The sequence below is a fragment of the Podospora pseudopauciseta genome, assembly GCF_035222475.1.
Source record: "Podospora pseudopauciseta strain CBS 411.78 chromosome 2 map unlocalized CBS411.78m_2, whole genome shotgun sequence".
Taxonomy (NCBI): domain Eukaryota; kingdom Fungi; phylum Ascomycota; class Sordariomycetes; order Sordariales; family Podosporaceae; genus Podospora; species Podospora pseudopauciseta.
The window spans coordinates 1413555-1431505 of NW_026946663.1; the positions used below are offsets into that span (position 1 = coordinate 1413555).

General features: G+C 53.4%; 7 protein-coding genes across 7 annotated transcripts; 2 read left to right on the forward strand and 5 right to left on the reverse strand.

Moving 5' to 3' along the window:
* Nucleotides 1-9: 9 nt before the first annotated feature.
* On the reverse strand, nucleotides 10-1993 carry LYS9 (saccharopine dehydrogenase (NADP+, L-glutamate-forming)). Its single transcript, XM_062909397.1, has 3 exons — nucleotides 1681-1993; nucleotides 1458-1540; nucleotides 10-1383 (listed from the first exon to the last, which is right to left on the reverse strand). The coding sequence occupies exons 1-3, from the start codon at nucleotides 1692-1694 to the stop codon at nucleotides 134-136; spliced, it is 1347 nt and encodes a 448-aa protein (XP_062768174.1). The 5' UTR covers nucleotides 1695-1993; the 3' UTR covers nucleotides 10-133.
* Nucleotides 1994-2468: 475 nt separating this feature from the next.
* On the reverse strand, nucleotides 2469-3602 carry QC763_203560 (uncharacterized protein; the record flags this gene model as incomplete). The annotated part of the gene is made up of 1 exon (XM_062909398.1): nucleotides 2469-3602. One exon carries the CDS (start codon nucleotides 3600-3602, stop codon nucleotides 2469-2471), a length of 1134 nt encoding a protein of 377 aa, XP_062768175.1.
* A 617-nt stretch (nucleotides 3603-4219) lies between these two features.
* Nucleotides 4220-5200, reverse strand: QC763_0033220 (uncharacterized protein; the record flags this gene model as incomplete). Its single annotated transcript, XM_062905536.1, has 2 exons — nucleotides 4220-4362; nucleotides 5152-5200. The coding sequence occupies 2 exons, from the start codon at nucleotides 5198-5200 to the stop codon at nucleotides 4220-4222; spliced, it is 192 nt and encodes a 63-aa protein (XP_062768176.1).
* A 440-nt stretch (nucleotides 5201-5640) lies between these two features.
* Nucleotides 5641-6503, reverse strand: QC763_0033230 (uncharacterized protein; the record flags this gene model as incomplete). Its single annotated transcript, XM_062905537.1, has 2 exons — nucleotides 5641-5985; nucleotides 6300-6503. Coding segments are annotated over 2 exons (549 nt in total), but the record flags the coding sequence as incomplete, so codon positions are not given.
* Nucleotides 6504-10760: 4257 nt separating this feature from the next.
* On the reverse strand, nucleotides 10761-13380 carry QC763_203570 (uncharacterized protein). The gene is made up of 6 exons (XM_062909399.1): nucleotides 13033-13380; nucleotides 12389-12812; nucleotides 12150-12314; nucleotides 12029-12087; nucleotides 11798-11956; nucleotides 10761-11396 (listed from the first exon to the last, which is right to left on the reverse strand). Exons 1-6 carry the CDS (start codon nucleotides 13080-13082, stop codon nucleotides 11204-11206), a joined length of 1050 nt encoding a protein of 349 aa, XP_062768178.1. The 5' UTR covers nucleotides 13083-13380; the 3' UTR covers nucleotides 10761-11203.
* A 1-nt stretch (nucleotide 13381) lies between these two features.
* On the forward strand, nucleotides 13382-15631 carry QC763_203590 (uncharacterized protein; the record flags this gene model as incomplete). The annotated part of the gene is made up of 3 exons (XM_062909400.1): nucleotides 13382-13739; nucleotides 13848-15114; nucleotides 15171-15631. Exons 1-3 carry the CDS (start codon nucleotides 13647-13649, stop codon nucleotides 15629-15631), a joined length of 1821 nt encoding a protein of 606 aa, XP_062768179.1. The 5' UTR covers nucleotides 13382-13646.
* Nucleotides 15632-16084: 453 nt separating this feature from the next.
* QC763_203600 (uncharacterized protein) lies at nucleotides 16085-16630 on the forward strand (the record flags this gene model as incomplete). Its single annotated transcript, XM_062909401.1, has 2 exons — nucleotides 16085-16270; nucleotides 16334-16630. The coding sequence occupies 2 exons, from the start codon at nucleotides 16085-16087 to the stop codon at nucleotides 16628-16630; spliced, it is 483 nt and encodes a 160-aa protein (XP_062768180.1).
* Nucleotides 16631-17951: the final 1321 nt, after the last annotated feature.

Sequence of the window (17951 nt, forward strand, 5' to 3'; positions counted from 1 at the left end):
TCAGCTCAGCTCATGCATGATCAAATGAAATCATCATTCATCGTCCGTCTATAAACATTGCTACCACTTTTTTCCTGTTCCCTTTCTACCTGTATCTCATTTCCGGTTTTCACTTCTTTTTTCGACCTCATGTCTAAGAAATAGTCTTCTCAATCATAGTAATCCCATACTTCACCTCCAACTCCCTCATCAACGGCTCGCAAATCTCCCAGCTCATCGGCGCCAACACCCCCTTCTGGCTAATCTTCCCCTCCAACACCTGCTTCACCGCCACCGCGCAGGGCACACCCACCGTCTTCGCCATCGCCGAGTACCCCCCAACAACACCATACTCGCACAGCGTGCTCGTCCTCGTCTCCCTGCTCCCATCCGCATGCTCAATCTCAAACTTGTGCTGCAGCATCACCAGATCCCTCTCCTTCTCCTCATACTGCATCTTCTTCTCCAACGTCGCGCAAAGCGTATCCAACGGGTTGCCCTTGGGAGTGATAGCCTCATCAGAAAACAGCCCGATCCACTTCAACCCGCTCACAATCCTCTTCTTGTCCTCCTCACTCTCAAAGCTCGCCTTGGCAAGAATGGTCTTCTCCAAATCCTCAGCAGACGTAGACGGCGCCCCAATGACAGCCTGCGTGGCCTCCTTCCAAGAAACAGGCCTGCTCAGGATATCAAGCGGGGTCTCCTCCAAAAACCCAATGTCCACCAACACCTTGATGAACTGAGGGAAACCCTGGTACCTCAGCGTCCCTCTCACCACCGTCTGCGCCTCGGGAATGTTGTACCTCTCCTTGTAAATAGTGCTGTCCCTGTTGGGATAAGCCACAAACGCGAAACCCGGATAGATAAAATACGGCTTAGCCGTCTTCATCAAATCCTTCCCCTGCACCTCCACCACCTCCCCGTCCTGCCACCACTTGCCCGTGTTCCTCAGCGCCAGCAGCACACCCCTCGACGACCAAGAGAACTTGTACCCCAACGGGTTATCACTGTCCTCCGGCGCAGGGAGACCACCGCAGTAGCTCAAGAAGCTCAAAATCTTGCCGCCGGCCTTGTGAACTTCATCAATAGTCTTGATGGCGTACAAATGATCAATGCCGGGATCGAGACCAATCTCGTTCATGACAGTGATACCCGCCGCCTTGGCCTCGGCGTCGAGCTCCATCATGGCGGGGGAGACATACGAGGTGGTGACGACATTCTTCTTGTTGCGGATAGCCGACTTGATGACAGTAGCGTGGAAGGTGTAAGGAATCAGGGAGATGACGAGGTCGTGCTTGGCGACTTCGGCATCGAGGGCCGTGGGGTCCGAGACGTCGAGGGAGATGGGGGTGGCGTTGGGGACGCCCGAGGAGAGGGATTGGGCTGTGGCCAGAGTGCGGCAGGCTAAGGGGAGACGGAAAAGTTAGAGGTTTGGTTTGGTGGGAAGTTGGATACGAGAAGAGACAGAAATAACATACCGACGGTCACGGGGATGCCGGCCTGGCTGAGGACGTCAAGAGTCGGGCGGGTGACGAACCCGGCGCCGAGCATGAGGACCTTGCTACATTGAGAGTTAGTATTATGGCTTCAAATGATTGGGTTTATCACATCGTGATGTTTTGGTCGGTTGGAAGGCTGGGTAGGGATCACGAGGTGGTTCACGGTGGAGCAAACACAATATATCAATGGTGTTGAACTTACTGTTGAGAAGCCATCTTGATCTTTTCCGTGGTAACTCTTGTGAGGTGTTCAGAGTTCTCCCCCAGTTGCTAAAACAAGACAAAAAGTTGAAGCTTGAGAAGACAAATCGGTTGACTCACTTGCCGTGTGTTACAACCTGCAGCTCTACCTTATCCACGGCGACTTGTTCCGATAACGGCCGCCCAAGGTTTTATCAATTCAACTGAGGGGTTGAGGGGCAAACTCTCTGGGGACAGCTTCTGGGGTTGTGGGGTAGCAAAAATGGAGTGGCTTGCCATTGGTTGCCGACTTGTGTTTTTTCGCTGTTCGTGTTTCCCCTTACCCCCTGAATTTTAGCTCCGCAATAGCCAAAAGTTCGTAAGCAGCCATCAGCATCACTTCTGGGGATCACATACGCATTATTTGGAACAATGGCTATTGCCGAATCAAACCTCTTAGTCCTTTCTTGAATTTGTCGGCAAAAAAAAAGCCAAAAAAAAAGCCAAAAAAAAAAAAAAAGCCTAATGATACAAAGTCGTGTACACTATGTACCTTTTACACATCTTGTGTGTATGCCCCTTCCTGTTCTTGTCTTGCCTTCCTCCCAGGAGTCGTGAGACTCAATCCCGATATCTCCTCTTCATTGAGTGTAGATGTTCCTCCCATTGCCTTCCCTTGCTATGCAGCTATACATTTCCGTTAAAGCCAAAACGCCGTGTAAATGCTACCCATATATGCTGTCCCAAAACCTTGCTTCGCTATGCAGTGATGAAATGTGAAAGGGAAGAAAGAAAAAAAGTACAACAATATTACTCGTCATCACCCTCGCCATCCTCCTCTTCCTCTTCGTCGTCGCTGGCAGGAGGCTCCCAGCTCTCCTCAAGCTTGAGACCTAGGCCCTTGTTCTCATCGGCAGTGGGAGCAAGCCCACCAAGAAGAGAGAAGATGGTAGACCGGTGCACGTCCGGCTGAGCGTGGCTGGGAGGGTCATACAGACCCATGCCGTAAAGAATCTCGCCTTCCTCTTCATCCTCGTCCTCCTGAACCTGCACCGCCTGGGCAGAAACAAAGCTCTCCACCTTGGATGGTGTCGTCTCGAGACTCCCATAGTTGTTGAGGCTGAGCGGTGGAGGACAGGCAAAGTCCTCTGGTGTGGGAGGAGCAGTGTGCCGTTGTACAGGCATCATCATGGCGTTGTTGTGAGTGGGACCGGCAGTAGGGTAAGCGTTCCAACCCATGGCTCCGGTCGTGACTGGTGGTGCGGGCTGGTACATGGGGGCCGGTTGCTGGGCCTGAACTTGAGGCGAGTAGACGGGCTGCTGGGAGCTGAAACTCGAGTACGGAAGAGACAACGGCGAGAATCCTTCCGCGGGAGATGCGTAGCCCGAGTAGACCGCCGGTGTTGGTGGCAACTGGTGCATGGTCGCCAGCATCTCGGCCTCGCTGTAGGCCGGGTAGGGCGAGCAGAGCACCGAACTGGTTTGTGGTGGGTAAAACTGAGTCTGAGCCGAGTACTGGGGAGAAGGATGCCAGCTGACCGGCCTGGCCCGTCTGACCTCCTGTCCGTAGAAAGACTCGTTTGAAGCTTCGGGAACTGGGGTGGGAAGATAGGTCGGGTCGACGGCCTGTGGTTGTTGCTGAGGTGGGAATCGTCCGTGGAAACCTTCACCAATCAATGTCCTCCTCCTGGACTGCATCGATGATCGGGGGCTGTTGTTGGCACTCCCAGGCTTCGATACCCTCATCGCGTTGTTTGGCCGTTGAGCATATTGTGGTGCGTGCTGAGAGTACCGTTTCGTGCTGCCGAGTTGCCTCGAGAGCTCGTTGAGCAGGGCCGAGTCAACTGGATAGTCGAGAGGTTGGGGCGCCTGAGGCACCTGGTGTTGAGAGAGCTGGTGAGGGAGAACACCTCCCATGTGGGCGTTAAGCATAGAGGGCACCATGTTGACTGGCTACTGGTAAGACATCAAGCGGTTGTGTTGTTTGTGTGTGGGTGTTGAGAGAGAAGACAAGTTATATCAGGCTGGTATGGTCTCGATATAAAAAGAGATCTGGTCTGGAAAAGGGAGGAAGAAGAGAGATTGTGATGGGTGTCAAGTTCCTTTTGCAGAGTCAAAGTCTGACAAGGGAATCAACAAGAACAGGGAAGGGCACAAATAGCCCAGGTGTAAATCAAACCTAGTTTGGGAAAGACGAAGCTCCATGTTGGCGTGGAGAGGGAGATGAGAATAAGAATGAGAAGCCAAACCGGTGCCGCTTTGGCACGCTGTGTGTGCGAGACTGCGTGTCAACCGAGCTTGTCCATGACTTTGGCTCCGGTTGTCCCTCTCGCAGGCCTGCGTCATATGTACGCGCAGGGATTGTTTAGCCTACCCGACCCTTGGAGAGGGTCTGATGAAAGGGTTTCGGCCTCTTGTCTAGCTGCAAGCCGGAGGTGGTATGGAGACTCATGGGGGAGATGGGCAGATGGCCAGATGCAGATGTGGGCAGGAGCAGCCTTGGTTTGACTGAAAGTGAAGAGAGGTCCCGAGACAGGGTTGCAGGGGCAAAAGCCAAAACCTCATTCCTCGCCGTGGGCCGTGGGACGTGGGACATGGGGCCGTGGGTCGGGGCTGGTGGTAATGGTAATGATGGTGGTGGTGGTGGTGGTGGTGGCATCCCTTGCGATCACCCTCATCCATAGCACATGCTGGTATTGCGTGTCTGTATTACGGTATCAAACTCCGTACCAAGTATCATTTGGGTTAGGATGGGCGGTCAAGCGGAGTAGCAAATAGCGTAACCTCTGGGCGGGAGGTACTTGGTAACAGGGCACAAGGGGTGACCCAGGAGTTGACGAGTGAAATGACGGCCCAGCGTCCTCGACAAGAGGAGAAGCGTGTGCGCCGCAGGTGGTCCAACAGGACGCCAGTGGACGCCTTTCCCTTCCCAGCGGCACCCACACCAGGGAGAAGGGGAGAAGTGAGCCAAGCAAAATACCCCGGCACCTGTGGGAAGGTAAACCGAACCCCGGCCTCCCCCCGTTCCTTTCAACAAAAGGCGGCTGAGCGAAAACAGGAACTGCAGAAACTGGCACACAACCGCCATCAAAGGCACGGCCTTGGCTTGGTGCTAGCCCAGGGTGTATCCTCAAGTAAGAAAGTACACACCTTGACAAATTCGTAGTGACCCCTTCAAAGAGAGAAGGAAAAAGGTTTGGCTCGTCCCGTGACCGAGCAAGCTTTGACGCGAGCAGCGGCCAAGATACGACAGTAGCGTCATTATCTGCTCTCTTCTCTTTTTCTTTCTCTTTTTTTCCCACGCCGTAGAGAGGGGTTCCATTCTCGTGCCTGCAGTGGTGGACAGCAGGAACGAAAAATAAATAAAAAGGGGATGGAAGGCCAGGCCATTCGGTACCTTTTACCACATAAGTCTTGATATCATGCCCACCATACCTTTTTCGGCTTAAAAGCAACGAGTTCCTCAGACGCTGTGGAGTGTGGAGACACACACGGCGGCTTGACCCATGCACATGCCCGCCATCTGGCAACCAGGGGGCCATCCCTGCACCGCAAGAGAAGCATGAGAAGAAGGCGGCTTGGAGGGAGCGCCGGGGCGGATTGTAGTGAGTGTTCCGAGACTCGGGCGGGCGCGGCGCTCTGTAGAGGAGGGGTGAGAGACCTCATCACAGATCGGCCAGGATCAGTTTGAGGTGTACGGTAGCGGTAGCGGTAAGGGGAGGGTGTACGCTGTGGTGAACTGTCTGGATGTAGGGGCGTGAGACTCTATGGCGGCGCGGCTCACTCGTCGAAACACTTTGCAGGCGCACGAGAAGGTGACCTTCTCTGATCAGCCTGGCCAGTGACCATCAGAGAGACACAGCACGGCGAAAAGAAACCTGTCTTCCGGTAGAGACTGTGATGATACAGATCAAGTCAGCTGTTGGGTGCCACAGACGCCCACTTCGAACAATGTACCCTGTACCCCGAATTGTGAGTCTTTTTACGGCTTGCTGCTGGGCTGTTTCTCGAATCGAAATCGGGACGTTCGTGATGTTTCTTTGCTGACCAGTTTGCCCCACCGACGATGATAGCCTGGCATGGCTTCTGGACCACCGGAACGCCAGGGCTCGGGCTCGGGCTCTCGGCCAAAATGGAACATTCCCAAGGTTGGCCTGGCGCTGAGGCGCGTGGGCGCTGACCGGAAAGCTGTGGCTGGGGGGTTATCGTGCTGGTTCGCGCTCTGTACTTGTCCGGCTGGCTGCTGACCTATGGATGCGGCGTTTTCAGCAGCACTCTCCTCAAGCACTAGGGGGCCTTGGTACAGAGCGAGCATGACCATCGATCGCTGTGGTCATTTTCTCACCATGTCCCAGTGACGCGAGTATCAGTGATGAGTACGGATACACTACACACTCGGCAGTGTGCATTCCGTTTCGTCGGCTGCGCAGGAGAAGAAAGTCAGCAAGCCAAAAGCAACGAGCAGAAAAAAGAGAGACCTTGACAAGAATGGCCGGTCCGACCGCCGCGCTCCACAGAACCTCCACAGAACCATGCGACTGGGCGCCAGGGTTGCAGGCAAAATGCCTGTTGAAACGGGGCCATGGAGAACAGTTCCATGTGACGTTTGACGGACAGATGAGTGAAATTCATTGAAATTACCGTTTCAGTGAGGACAACATCATCCCACACCCTTCCGCGGATGCTGGCGAGTCCTTCCCACCTCAGGGCATTGGAGGCATTGGAGGGCAACGGAATTGGAACGCAAACTGCCGACCACCGGTTGGCCAGGGAGACTTCCGCAAAGAGGGGGGGTGCAAAAATGAAACTTGGCGTTGCGTGGGTGGGCGTTGGGATGCAAATTTTGCTAAACGAGAGAGGTCAAGACCCCGATTTTCCACTTAATCCCATGCTCGGCCCAGCCTGGGAGGGGCTTGGCGTCTCGATATTGGCTTGATGGAGACACTCCTTTTCACACACCCTGTTGCCCAGTGCACACGACGTTGAAGTTCCCTCGACCAATCAGAGAATACAGTGTCAAGGCCCGTCCGTGCCATCTCAGATCCATCTTTTTGTGAGATCGCTTCCCCACAAGGTTCGACCTGAGAAGGTGAACTTTGCCCAGAGCCAGCACCACCGAGCAGATAGTGCAATGTCACGACACAACCCCGAAAAGCTGAGGTGGTCAGCAGATGGAGATGCAATTTTCTGCCTACTTCCGGCTTCCACACTCATGTCTGGCTGACAGTCACAGTCACAGTCACAGTCTCAGTCTCAGTCCCAGTTCCTCAGTTCCTCAATTCCTCAGTCCCTCAATCTCTCCTCTTGGTTTCTTTTTCTCTCAAACAAAAAGTGTCATGCCGTCCACGTCTTCTCGAATCTCCAAGTACCTACCACCCCTTGATCCCTCGGTACGTACTTTGGTTACTCAAAACTTGATTCGCCGAATCGACAGCCGAGCGACGGAGCTAGGAACGGCCCCAAGATCGAACGGGCAAGACACTATTTCCGTCTTCCTGGTCGTCTTATTGGCCGCCCGACTATTCGACATGGAACAACGCTGTAAGCGCAGAACTATACGGAGGTACCTCCTGCACACGTCTCAGCCTCCTCCTCTCTGCAGTTGGAAGAGGCCATTCCATCATTTCTGAAGTCTCCGCATCGACACGCAACAACATTTCGAGTCAGCATCAACCATACTCCGTACCATCCACTCACTAGGACAGTAGCCGAAAGAGAAAGGGAAAAAAGTCCCTCGGTCAGCCGATGGATCCTACCTACAGAGTACTACCTGCGGGAATCGCGGAGCCGTTCCTCAGCACTATTGTCTCTCCTGCGTAAGAGCAATATCCACCCTGCTGTTGCATTCACGATACCGAAATACACTACGCTTTGTATAGTGTGCCGATCTGCTGAACACCCTGACGAAGTTTGCACTCGCTCACTCGCTTGCTGACATGGAAAGTTACTCCGTACCACTGCCACCACCCAAAACAGGGAGTCCCAGCCTCGTACCCGGTACGCAAGATTTGCACACTAGCACGCCCTAGCCACCAGTTCTCGGTACTTTCTGTCACCATTCACCGCTCAGGCCCGGATATTACGATAAATCTGGAAAGCAGCACCACATTTGCAGTCAAACACCGCACCGGCCCTGGCCCCGGCCGGCAGAAACCTCGATACAACAAGTTACACACTTCCACTTTGCAGCAGGCTGATGCAAGGCAGTCAGCCCAACTGGCAACCTGGTTTTGGATTTCTCCTTCCTATCAACGCCAATATGACTATCGGCTCCAAATCAGGAACGCTACCTACATGATCCGACCGGCCCCTTGTTGTGCCCCTCGTCTCGCCAGTCTTTTCTCAGAACAGAGTTCCCATTCCCATGGCTACAACGTACATAGGGCGGTCGACCAGGGCCTTGGGGTGAAGCATGGGCCGCGCTGCAAGTCTCGCGCTGTCACCATCCGCATCCTCTCCAAAAAGCAAGGACCATCAGACGTTGGGGTGGCGTCTGCGAGAGCCCGTCTTGATCCCTGCACCGGAGACAACATGGTTTGACGTCCTGCGATTGGGCCGTGGCCGATGGTCAAGAGCCATTTTGCGTGTGCATGCCGCCATCACAATGAAATCCCACAAGCCAGCCCCACGCTCCCTCACCGTCAACAGGAGCCTGTTTCGAGCCGCGAGTTTCCGTACAGGGTCGTTCAAATATTAATCAGACAAGCATCATCAGACCTGATCCGAGCACCGAACACAACGCCGAACAAACTCTCATATCGATGCAGCCCATATCACCCTCACCCGGGAGGTGCCCTACATGACTCGCCCAAGCAGCAGTGTTGTTTACCCCCTCTATGCTAAATTATTAGTGACCGAAAGCCACTCATCAGGCTGGCTGGCTTGTTTCAAGCCAGGTCAGCTTCTTCTTGCGGTATAGGCATGCTCAGCAGCAGACTCGTGGCCCTCATATAAACGACGATCCCCTGAGTGGGACAAGCTCGCCCTTGGGGTCCCTCGGGTGCGAATGCGGCAAAACCAATCAAGCCCGATGGCCGTGGAGCCGTGGAAGCCATCGTTGCCAGACCATGGATGGCTCACCGTGGCTCGGGGAGCTTACGCAGTACCAGATAGGAAACCAAACCCAGGCTTCGGCATGCCCATCGGGGGATCGATGGAACACAGTCGAAAAAGGGCCAAACGAGAACATGCATTGACAAAGAGTACAGCTCTAGACATTTCTGTTTGAACCTCGCACCCTCGATACATGAGCCAACCCGCTTGTGGCCACCGATACAACTCCGGCTAAGACGAGACAGGAGAAGCTCTGCCAGGTATTAATTGCTACGGAAGGCCTTCTGGTGCCACCGACTGTGCATGCAATGCCGCTCGCAAATCTGTTTTTGCCGCCGCGCAACATCGTCTTGGGCTCGCATAATGCATCCCCGGCCCCATGTTATGACTGATGAGCAACTGTTTGGAGCAGCCTCCAGCTCCAACGGTGGAGGGTGGTGTCAGAGAGCACGGAGTACTGCGTCGTCGTCGTACACCCGTTATTAACTTCTTCCACGCCCTACATAGTTTGCGGTATCACTGATACATGCATACATGGCCCTGGCTCTTCCCGCATGACGCATCTCTAGGTATGCATGTACCGTTCCAACCCAGGCCTTCCTAACAATGGATCCAACAAGTACGAATTGTTGGCCGACAGGGATGGTACAGGCTGGACTATCCAACTAAACCGAGCCTTGGGGGGAGGGGGGCTCCATGGCTGTGTTTTTGTCACTTCCACCTCCCACGGCTGCAACAAGCCCTAGGTTGCAAGAGGACTTTCCCCCCCGTCCAGCATCTCATCGGCTTCGAAACAAGGGACAGCTCATTCAAACCTGCCGCCGCCTGTTGATCCTGCACGCTCGTCTCCCAAGACATCCAGGCGAGTGGACGTCAGCCATCAGTCACAAGAATGCGCACGCACAAAGCGTACCACGGCAAAAACGCCCAGGACGGCGGCGGAGGCGCGTGTTGGGCTTGACTTGACCAAAAGCCTGCGAGCTTGTCCATGCGTCGTGTTGGCCTAGTTGGGGATGCAGCAAACGTCGCTCCATTCACCGAGGTTCGAAAATCGAAAAAGGGCGATCCGATAAAAGTGTCCCTCACAAGCCTGCAGCCGATATTTCTCCATTTGAGCACCTTGTCATCCACTCATCCGCCCTCTTCTCTTCGCCGCCGCAGACGGAAACGCTTTGCCGGTTTGGATGGCTTTTGATGAACCGCTCACTTCTTGCTTTCGTTCGCTGGCAAGATCCTCCAGGGGGGACTTCTCCCACTTTGCTCGCACACTGCACTGTGCTGGCTGGCTGGCTCATTACTCCTGTCCTGCTCTGCTGGGGTGCGTGCATACAAGCTCCTACGGCACACGGAATTAGAGGGCAACGAGGGGCTGTTCTTGTATCGTTTCGAAATGTGCTCCCGCTGTGAAATGGGGTATCTCATTAATCTGGCCGTGGCTGATCTGGGCAACAGTCGATTCACATTGTTTTGACCTCCACAGGCTAAAGCTCGCGCCCGCTTGGGGCAACACGAAGAGGCAAGTGGTTGGCGGTCGGCGGATTGGAGGGCCTGCGGGAGTCTCTTGTCGCATTCATTTGCCCTCTTTGGTGTGAGTGTGTGCGTGCGCGTGTTGTGTGTGTGGTACCTATCCTGCTCACAATTCTGGAGACGGGAAAGGGAGGTGTGGGGGTGTGGATGGCCATGTCATTGGCATGCAGCTGTTACTGTCTCCGAGACCGCGCTGGCTGTGTGATTGCAGCAGGGCTTGTTGGAATGTGAGTGTGAGCCATCAGCCCATCCGGACTGCCTATGAAGTGGTGAGGTGCACGACTATCGCCCCCGTCCGCTAGCACTCTTTAGTAGGCAACGCAGGCCAGCAGCCCCCCCTCTTTGGCTTTCCGCCAGGTACTGAGGTACGTATTCACCGCTCCTTTTTTGGACCCGAACCGCACCACCACCGCAACGCCATGGTAGGAAGGACGGACGGCTCATCTGGACGGGTTACTTCCGGCCATTATCTCATCACCTCGGCGCTTGTGGCCGAGCCTTTTCAACATGCATTACTTATACGGATGCTCTTTTCGTCGTTTCAACAACCCCGCCGCGGGGAGTGCTTCCCGTCCAATAGGTGGTGGTGGTCACGAGGGGGTTGCCATGTCCTTTCTTGTTCCATCATGGCTAACCACCCTACCTATCTAACCGCTCACACCTTACAGCTCACATCAGGCCGCGAACCAGGCAGTAGGGATTTTTGTCTTTTTTTTTAAGACTCGTCAACCTTGGGGGAAAAGAAGGAAAAGCAACACGACGTTTGTTTGATATTCCCCAGCTGCCGCATATGACTGGGCGTATGCATCCACGTCATCCACACACACCACACCCATCCACTTCTCATCCTCCTCCTCCGCCTCCTCCACTCATCCATCATCCACTCACTCCATACGCAGTGGTCAGCCACCCCAGATTGGAAGACGAGGAGACGCCGCAGGCGGAGGTGAAAACCAGCATGTGCGCTAAGGCTGTTGTTGCTGAGCTGCTAGATGAGCAAAGCCCTCGTCTTGAACCTTTTTGGTGGCCAGTTCCACAGCAAATGCGAGCTTTGCCTTTTGGGACGACGAGGAGGAGGCATCCACCATGTGTAACAACGACGACGACAAGGAGGCGTACAGCACCCCAGCGATGAATGAATCACCCGCCCCGATGGTGCTGAATATCGACGGGGGGCACAGCAAAAAGCACCCCAGCTGTTAGCCAAAAGAACCACAACCTTTTTTTGTTATTGTGTTGTGTTGTGTTGATCCCATATCCGGACCGAATTAAGAGTTTATGTACTCTTTTTCTCGGCAGGAACGCAACGCGATAAAGTGCAATAATATGCACGCCGCAGTGCTTCCCTCTCTTTTTTTTTCTGTCTGTCTGTACCCACGATGATTGCCTCTCTTACGCGTACCAATCTTTTACATACACCAACAAGGGGAGTGGTGGGTTGGGTCTCTCTTGTTCTCGGCGGCAATTATCACACTCGTGTTGCTTTTCCCCAGAGATGCAAGAGGTGTTTGAATTGCGGCAAGGGAATTCGAAGGGAGAGTGAGAGAGAGGAAACTTACTCAACTACTTTTATAGGTTTCCCGTCTTTTGGAGTTGCAGGAGAGTGATGGATGTATTCATCCTCCTCCTGCAGTTCTTTGGCACCGCTGCCGCCGCCGAGCTTCCTCCGTGTGAGCATACCTGCACCGCTTGCCCCCCAAGTGCATAGCATGAGGGAACTTATAGGTGGTTGGGAGCAGGGTTAGTGTGTTAGGCTTACCACCGCGTTCTCATAGAGAGGGGGGACATACGCTCTTGTTGAGGGTGCTTCTCCTCTTAGACAGGCTTCCGGGTTGTGATATCCCCGGCTCTAAATATTTGTTATACAGTGTCAGTTTAAGGGGTTGGGAGAAGGCAGGCAGGCAGACGTACTTCGGCCCAACTTGACGAGTAAAAGACCACGTCTGCCTCGGCTGCGAGGGAGGTTAGGCCTTCCCGGTTGGGCTTTTCGCATTCGACGCTGATTGTGGTGGTGTTGGGTGGGAGGTGGGTGCGGATGTAGTGGATGCATTGGAGGGTTGTGGATGGGATTCGGCCCTGACAGAGAGAAACAGTCAACGACCTTCCATGGCTAGTGTCCCTTTTTTTTCTTTTTGGAGGTATGTATCTACCTCGAAGTGAAACCACCAGCTGTCCTCCTCCTCCTTGGAGTTGGACAGTAGTAGCGTATCCAGGATACGCTCGAACTCGTCGGGTGTCATCTCGGGCAGGTCGTTGTAGTTGACGACGGTTCTGCTGCCGGTCTCGAGGCTGCGGATGATGTAGCTGCTTACGGACTCGGTGTGCCCATCGCGGTGGATGCATGGTGAGAAGTCGATCTTGGTGGAGCCGGGGCCGAAGGAGGAGTGTATCTTGGTGATAGCGGGCGAGTTTTGGGCTGGGAGGGTGGATATCAGGTGGGTTTTGATGTTGGCTTGGTCTGATGGGGAGAATAGATGGTGGAGGACCTCGAGGGTGTTGGGGCAGTTGCCTCCTCGGCGGACTTGGAGGGAGGAGGCTCGTTGTTTGGCGTCTTCAGGTGGGTAGGCTGGGACGCTGGGGGGGAGGGTGTTAGCGGGTGTCATTCAGAGACATTATCATGGAGTGTTGAAGATGAGAACCAAGTCTTTGCATCTCATCCCAGGACTCCTCAAAGAAGATATCTTCTTCTTGAAAGATGTCGAGAGCTCACAACCGCCCCCGTTCATCATTCATTCACCCCTTGTAAGCCCACACGAAGCAAGTTCATGAGTAAGGTAAGTAAACATGCACTCACGTAAGAATCGTATCCAAGGCGCAAGCCCCAGTGAGCACGAGATGTTTCATTTTTTTGTGTCAAAATAACACGCTGCTTTTCAGAAATCAATTGCATTATTAGACGGATGCAAAAAACAAAACTCGATATAAATATATACTTTCATTTGTTCCATGGTTTCAGTTCTGTCCTCAGTTATACCCAAACCATCATCTTCACTCCACAAGTGAGGGGGTTGCTTCCTCACCGAACCACACTATCACCATGTAGGCGCAAATGTTTGCTTTTAGCTTTAACTTTTTTTCTTGTTCTCGAGTGAATTTGGAGTCCTGGTGCCAATGAGACAATGGCAAAGTGGTCCAGACCAGTCGGTGGCTTGGACAAAGGTGGTCAAGTATGGGGTAGGTAGGTGTCTACCCCACCATGACGCAAGGCGGGGAGCAGCCCGCAAGGTACATTTCTGTTTGGGGGAGGGGTGTCTTGTCGTCACCATCGGATTTCAGATCGGGGATGTAGTAGGTGATGCGCTGATTGACTGACTGCCCGATAAAACATAATAACGAGTTTCTTATTTTTTGTGCAAAAAGGGTTGAGGATATCGTCAACATTACACACGATTGACTGGCTGAGAAAAGATGGCAGAACAGGACCTGATACTACCCAAACAGGTTTCGTTTGATGATACGCGGCAACATGAGAGCTCGAGTGATGATGGGGATGCTGTTGAGGTTTGTTTCTTTTTGTTCCTCCCCCCCCCCCACCCCCGGTTCTCAAGTTGTTGACAACAACAACAACAACAACAACAACAACAACAAGCTGATTGTTATATTTGTGAGAAAAAGGTCTCCTTCGACCCATCAAACCCCTACCGTCGAAAATCCTCCCTCGTCACCTCCTCCCGCTCTCACATCTCCCCGGGTGTTATCCAGCGCATCCACCAACAGCAACAGTCTAATCCTAACCATAGACGCCCCCGCCGACAACAATCAAAGCCGGAATGCCTAGTTCATCAATTTCTCGAATCCCACAAACTCAACCTTGACGACACGGCACCACAGCCAGCAGCGGGCGAGGATGTAGAGGTGGAGGATGTCTCCTCTTCGTCTGGGCTAAATGAAGTGGTCGACTCCAAGACCACAATCCCAGTTAATAAACCTCCCAAGCGACGCCCACAACCACAACCCTCCCCCGAGGCAAAGTGCCAACTCTTATCCGCCACCGAAGACGACGAGCCCGCCACTGACGAAGGGCAGCCAGACCAGACGATATGGCAGAGGGAGATGTTGGCTATGCCGAGGACTACTTCCTCTTTATCACTTTCCCTCTCCTCCCCTAATCCTGAGGACAATCACGAGTTCCTCAACTCGAGGCTGCTGACGAAAAAGCAATTGTCGGATATGGCCTGGGGGGTGAGGCAGCTGTCTAGGAGACTGGGGTCTGTCCGCCTGAAGTTCAAAGTCAAGAATGTTTTTCTCTTGACAAAGATTTATGACAAGGATCTGGTGGATAAGACGAGGGAGTTGGTGAAGTGGCTGCTTGATGAGGAGCACAGGGGGGAGAGGTATGTCGTTTTTGTGGATTCTGCGTTGGAACAGAATAAGAGGTTTGACAAGGAGGGGTTGCTGAGGGAGATTGCTGGGGACAGAAAAGAGGATGGGGACGTGAGGGGGCGGTTGAGGTTTTGGAATGAGGACATGTGCAGACGGAGGGCGAATATGTTTGATTTTGTGGTTACGCTGGGGGGGGATGGGACGGTGTTGTATGCTAGTTGGTTGTTTCAGAGGATTGTTCCGCCGGTGCTGTCTTTTGCGTTGGGGAGTCTGGGGTTCCTGACAAAGTTTGACTTTGAGGATCATGAGGAGATATTGGGGGGCGCTTTTGAGGAGGGGGTGACGGTTAGTTTGAGGTTGAGGTTTGAGGGGACGGTGATGAGGAGTATTCCGCGGAGGCAGATAACCGAGGGGGAGGATGGGGAGGAGGACGGGGAGAGGGATTTGGTGGAGGAGCTGATTGGGGAGGAGAAGGATGATGAGAGGACGCATAGGCCGGATGGGACGTGGGAGGTGCTGAACGAGCTGGTGGTGGATCGGGGGCCGAATCCTAGTATGTATCTTCTCTTTGGGGCTCAGGACATGTTGTGTATGCTAACGGGAGAAAAGCAATGTCCAACATTGAAATATTTGGCGACGACGAGCACTTCACCTCTGTCTCTGCGGACGGGGTGTGTGTTTCCACACCTACGGGTTCGACAGCGTATAACCTCGCGGCAGGGGGGTCGCTTTGCCACCCTGAGAATCCCGTCATGTTGGTCACGCCCATTTGTGCTCATACACTGTCTTTTAGGCCGATTATCCTGCCAGATACGATTGTGCTCAGGATAGGGGTGCCGTTTGATGCCCGGACGAGCTCCTGGGCGAGCTTTGATGGGCGGGAGAGGGTGGAGCTGAAGCCGGGGGATTACGTGACGATTAGTGCGAGCAGGTTCCCCTTTGCGTGCGTGCAGCCTCATAGACCGCATGGGAGGCGGTCGGGGGATTGGATCAACAGCATCAGTGCCAAGTTGGGGTGGAATACGAGGCAGGCGAGGCAGAAGCCGATGAAGGGGTGGGAGGGTTCTTAGAGGGCTCTTGGAGAAACCTAGAGAGGGCTTTTTAGAGAGGGATTGGACTGGCGTTTGCGTGGTAGGTGCTCTTTGACATATCTCAAGACACTGATTCCAAGACGGTGTAAGGAGATGGGGAAAGTAGATTCTAGCGAGGCGTTAGGGTGATCAGCGAGCTTAGCGGGGATATATCAATGATGTAACAAGTAATGAGAATGTCTTAAAAGCAAACGCAGTTGATGATAGAGATGGAAGGTGTAATGTTGGAGATGATATCAATGTGTGAGAGCGCACGGGCCATGTGGTGTTTGTCACTCGTTGCCTGCACCAGTAACCTTCCTTCTTCAGCAAACACAATCTACAATTCAGCTTTGATACGGACCTCTTCGAAATCTGCCCCTCTCAGAAAACCCATATCTCCATTTCTCAGTCGAAAACGGGTTTGCCTGAATAGAACCGGTGACAGTGACAATGGAGTCAGCAGCAACCAGCAAAACAGCCTCCTTCTCCCTGCCCCTCCCACACTCCCTCGACAACAGAATCTATGTCAGACTGTCACTCAAGTCCAAAGCCCTGGTGGTGTTTTTGACGACGGCTACGTCTGAGGAGGCGGGCCAGGCTACACCGTTGGGGTCGCTTGTTTATGCTTTGCCTGATGTATTTTTTTTCTTTTTTTCTTTTCCGTTACTCTACAATATACACTTTCTAACTTGGAGACAGCGATACAACCCCTCACAACCCCTCTCAACAGCACTCTGCACGGTGGAACCGACGCTAGAGTTCACGACGAGGATGGCGAGGCTGCTGGTGAGGAAGATGAGGAATGAGAGGCCGGTGTATGTGGGGAATTCGATCAGCTTTGCGAGCACGGGGTTGGGAGGGGTGGTGGAGGAGGAGATGGAGGGGTTTAAGGCTATTGTGGTGGGGATTATGGGGGTGTTGAAGAGGTGGGAGGAGGAGGAGGGTGGGCAGAATGGGGTTCGGGAGGGGGTGGAGGGGTTGAGTGTTTCTTCTTGATGGGATGGTCTTTGGGGGTGAGAGGATATTAGGAGTGAGAGGCTATCGGGAGTGAGAGGCTAGTGGGAATGGGCTTGGAACAGTGGCAGCTGATCTTTGTCATTTCAGACATGTGTCCCACGAACACAGATGGAAGGTCATTTGGTCTGGTCTTGACGCTGGCTGATACTACGACGGCACGGAAGGGTGGTAGCTACCAGAGATGTGATAGCTCCGGGAGCGGCAGTGAAATCTGGGGTATGAGCACCTCTTGAAACAAGGGCATTATAATTTTTGAGGGGAAAAACAAAACAAGTGAAATCACAACAACTCTCATAGCTTGAAATATTTCCGGTGTCTCTGTCTATGAGTTGATGTCTAGGTTTGAGAGCTTGATATGTGAACGTTGGTGAGGTAAACCCCCTGATTTCGAGATTCACACAGTACTATATTCCAAGATAAGTAAACAATTCCCTTATCCGTCGAAAATAAATATCCATCTTCAACAAGAACGGTCGCAGAGCTCTCGTGAAGAACAGGATAATAAAGAAAGTCGAGAAAAGCAGGCACGCTGCAGCACGGAAGGTGGCTTGGCGTGGAGGGGTTGCCCTCTGGTGGGGCCCGGGCACTCAAAGTGGCAGAGGAGGAGCAAAAGGCCAGAGGGGCAGGAGCAGCAGGGCACCGGCGGCGCAAACCTACCGCCCATATGCAAACGGGCGAGCCACCAACTCGAAGCAGCAGCATCGCATTTTGAAACGAGGAAACTTGGGAGGAGAACACTCACCGACACCCGGGCAGCATACAGTGTGCTGCTGACCAACAATAATAGCCCACACCTCAACCCGAGGTATGTCAGTCAAAACTCCATATCAGATCGAGCTTGAAGATCCCACAGGCCTGGTAGAGGCCGGGAGGCGGCATACGCCTCGTTTCGATTCTTTCTTTAGATAGCTCTAGTGCCACTTCCTCAGTGTCTTATCCGCACATGGAAACTTTGCGAAGAGCAATGCGGAGGCTAACAATAACGAGCTTCACACCCCACTAGCCCGGCATCAAAAAGAATAACCACAATAATAACACACACTACTTACTCTACACCTCTGCTCTCTCTTCTTCTCTCTACTACTATTCCTCCACCGTACTTTCAACCCCCCCAATTCAACCCCCGCCCTCGCGATACACACGGTCGTCGCTTTTTTCAACCAGCGCATCGTCACCACTGACCACAGCAACCCATACCCCGCAGCCCAGGCGCAACACCAGCGATCTTACCTCCATCCTCGTCATAAACACCACCACCACCATTGCCCCCCAGAAAAATACTCAGCAGGACAGAGTCGCC

Coding starts and splice junctions, on each gene's coding strand:
- LYS9 (XM_062909397.1), bottom strand. Junction 1,384..1,457: donor CGGCATCCCCGTGACCGTCG/GTATGTTATTTC, acceptor GTCTCCCCTTAG/CCTGCCGCACTCTGGCCACA.
- QC763_203570 (XM_062909399.1), bottom strand. CDS start 13,082: ATGAAACATCTCGTGCTCACTGGGGCTTGCGCCTTGGATACGATTCTT. Junction 12,813..13,032: donor GCCTTGGATACGATTCTTAC/GTGAGTGCATGT, acceptor CCTCCCCCCCAG/CGTCCCAGCCTACCCACCTG. Junction 11,397..11,797: donor AAACCTATAAAAGTAGTTGA/GTAAGTTTCCTC, acceptor GTCGATATTCAG/CACCATCGGGGCGGGTGATT.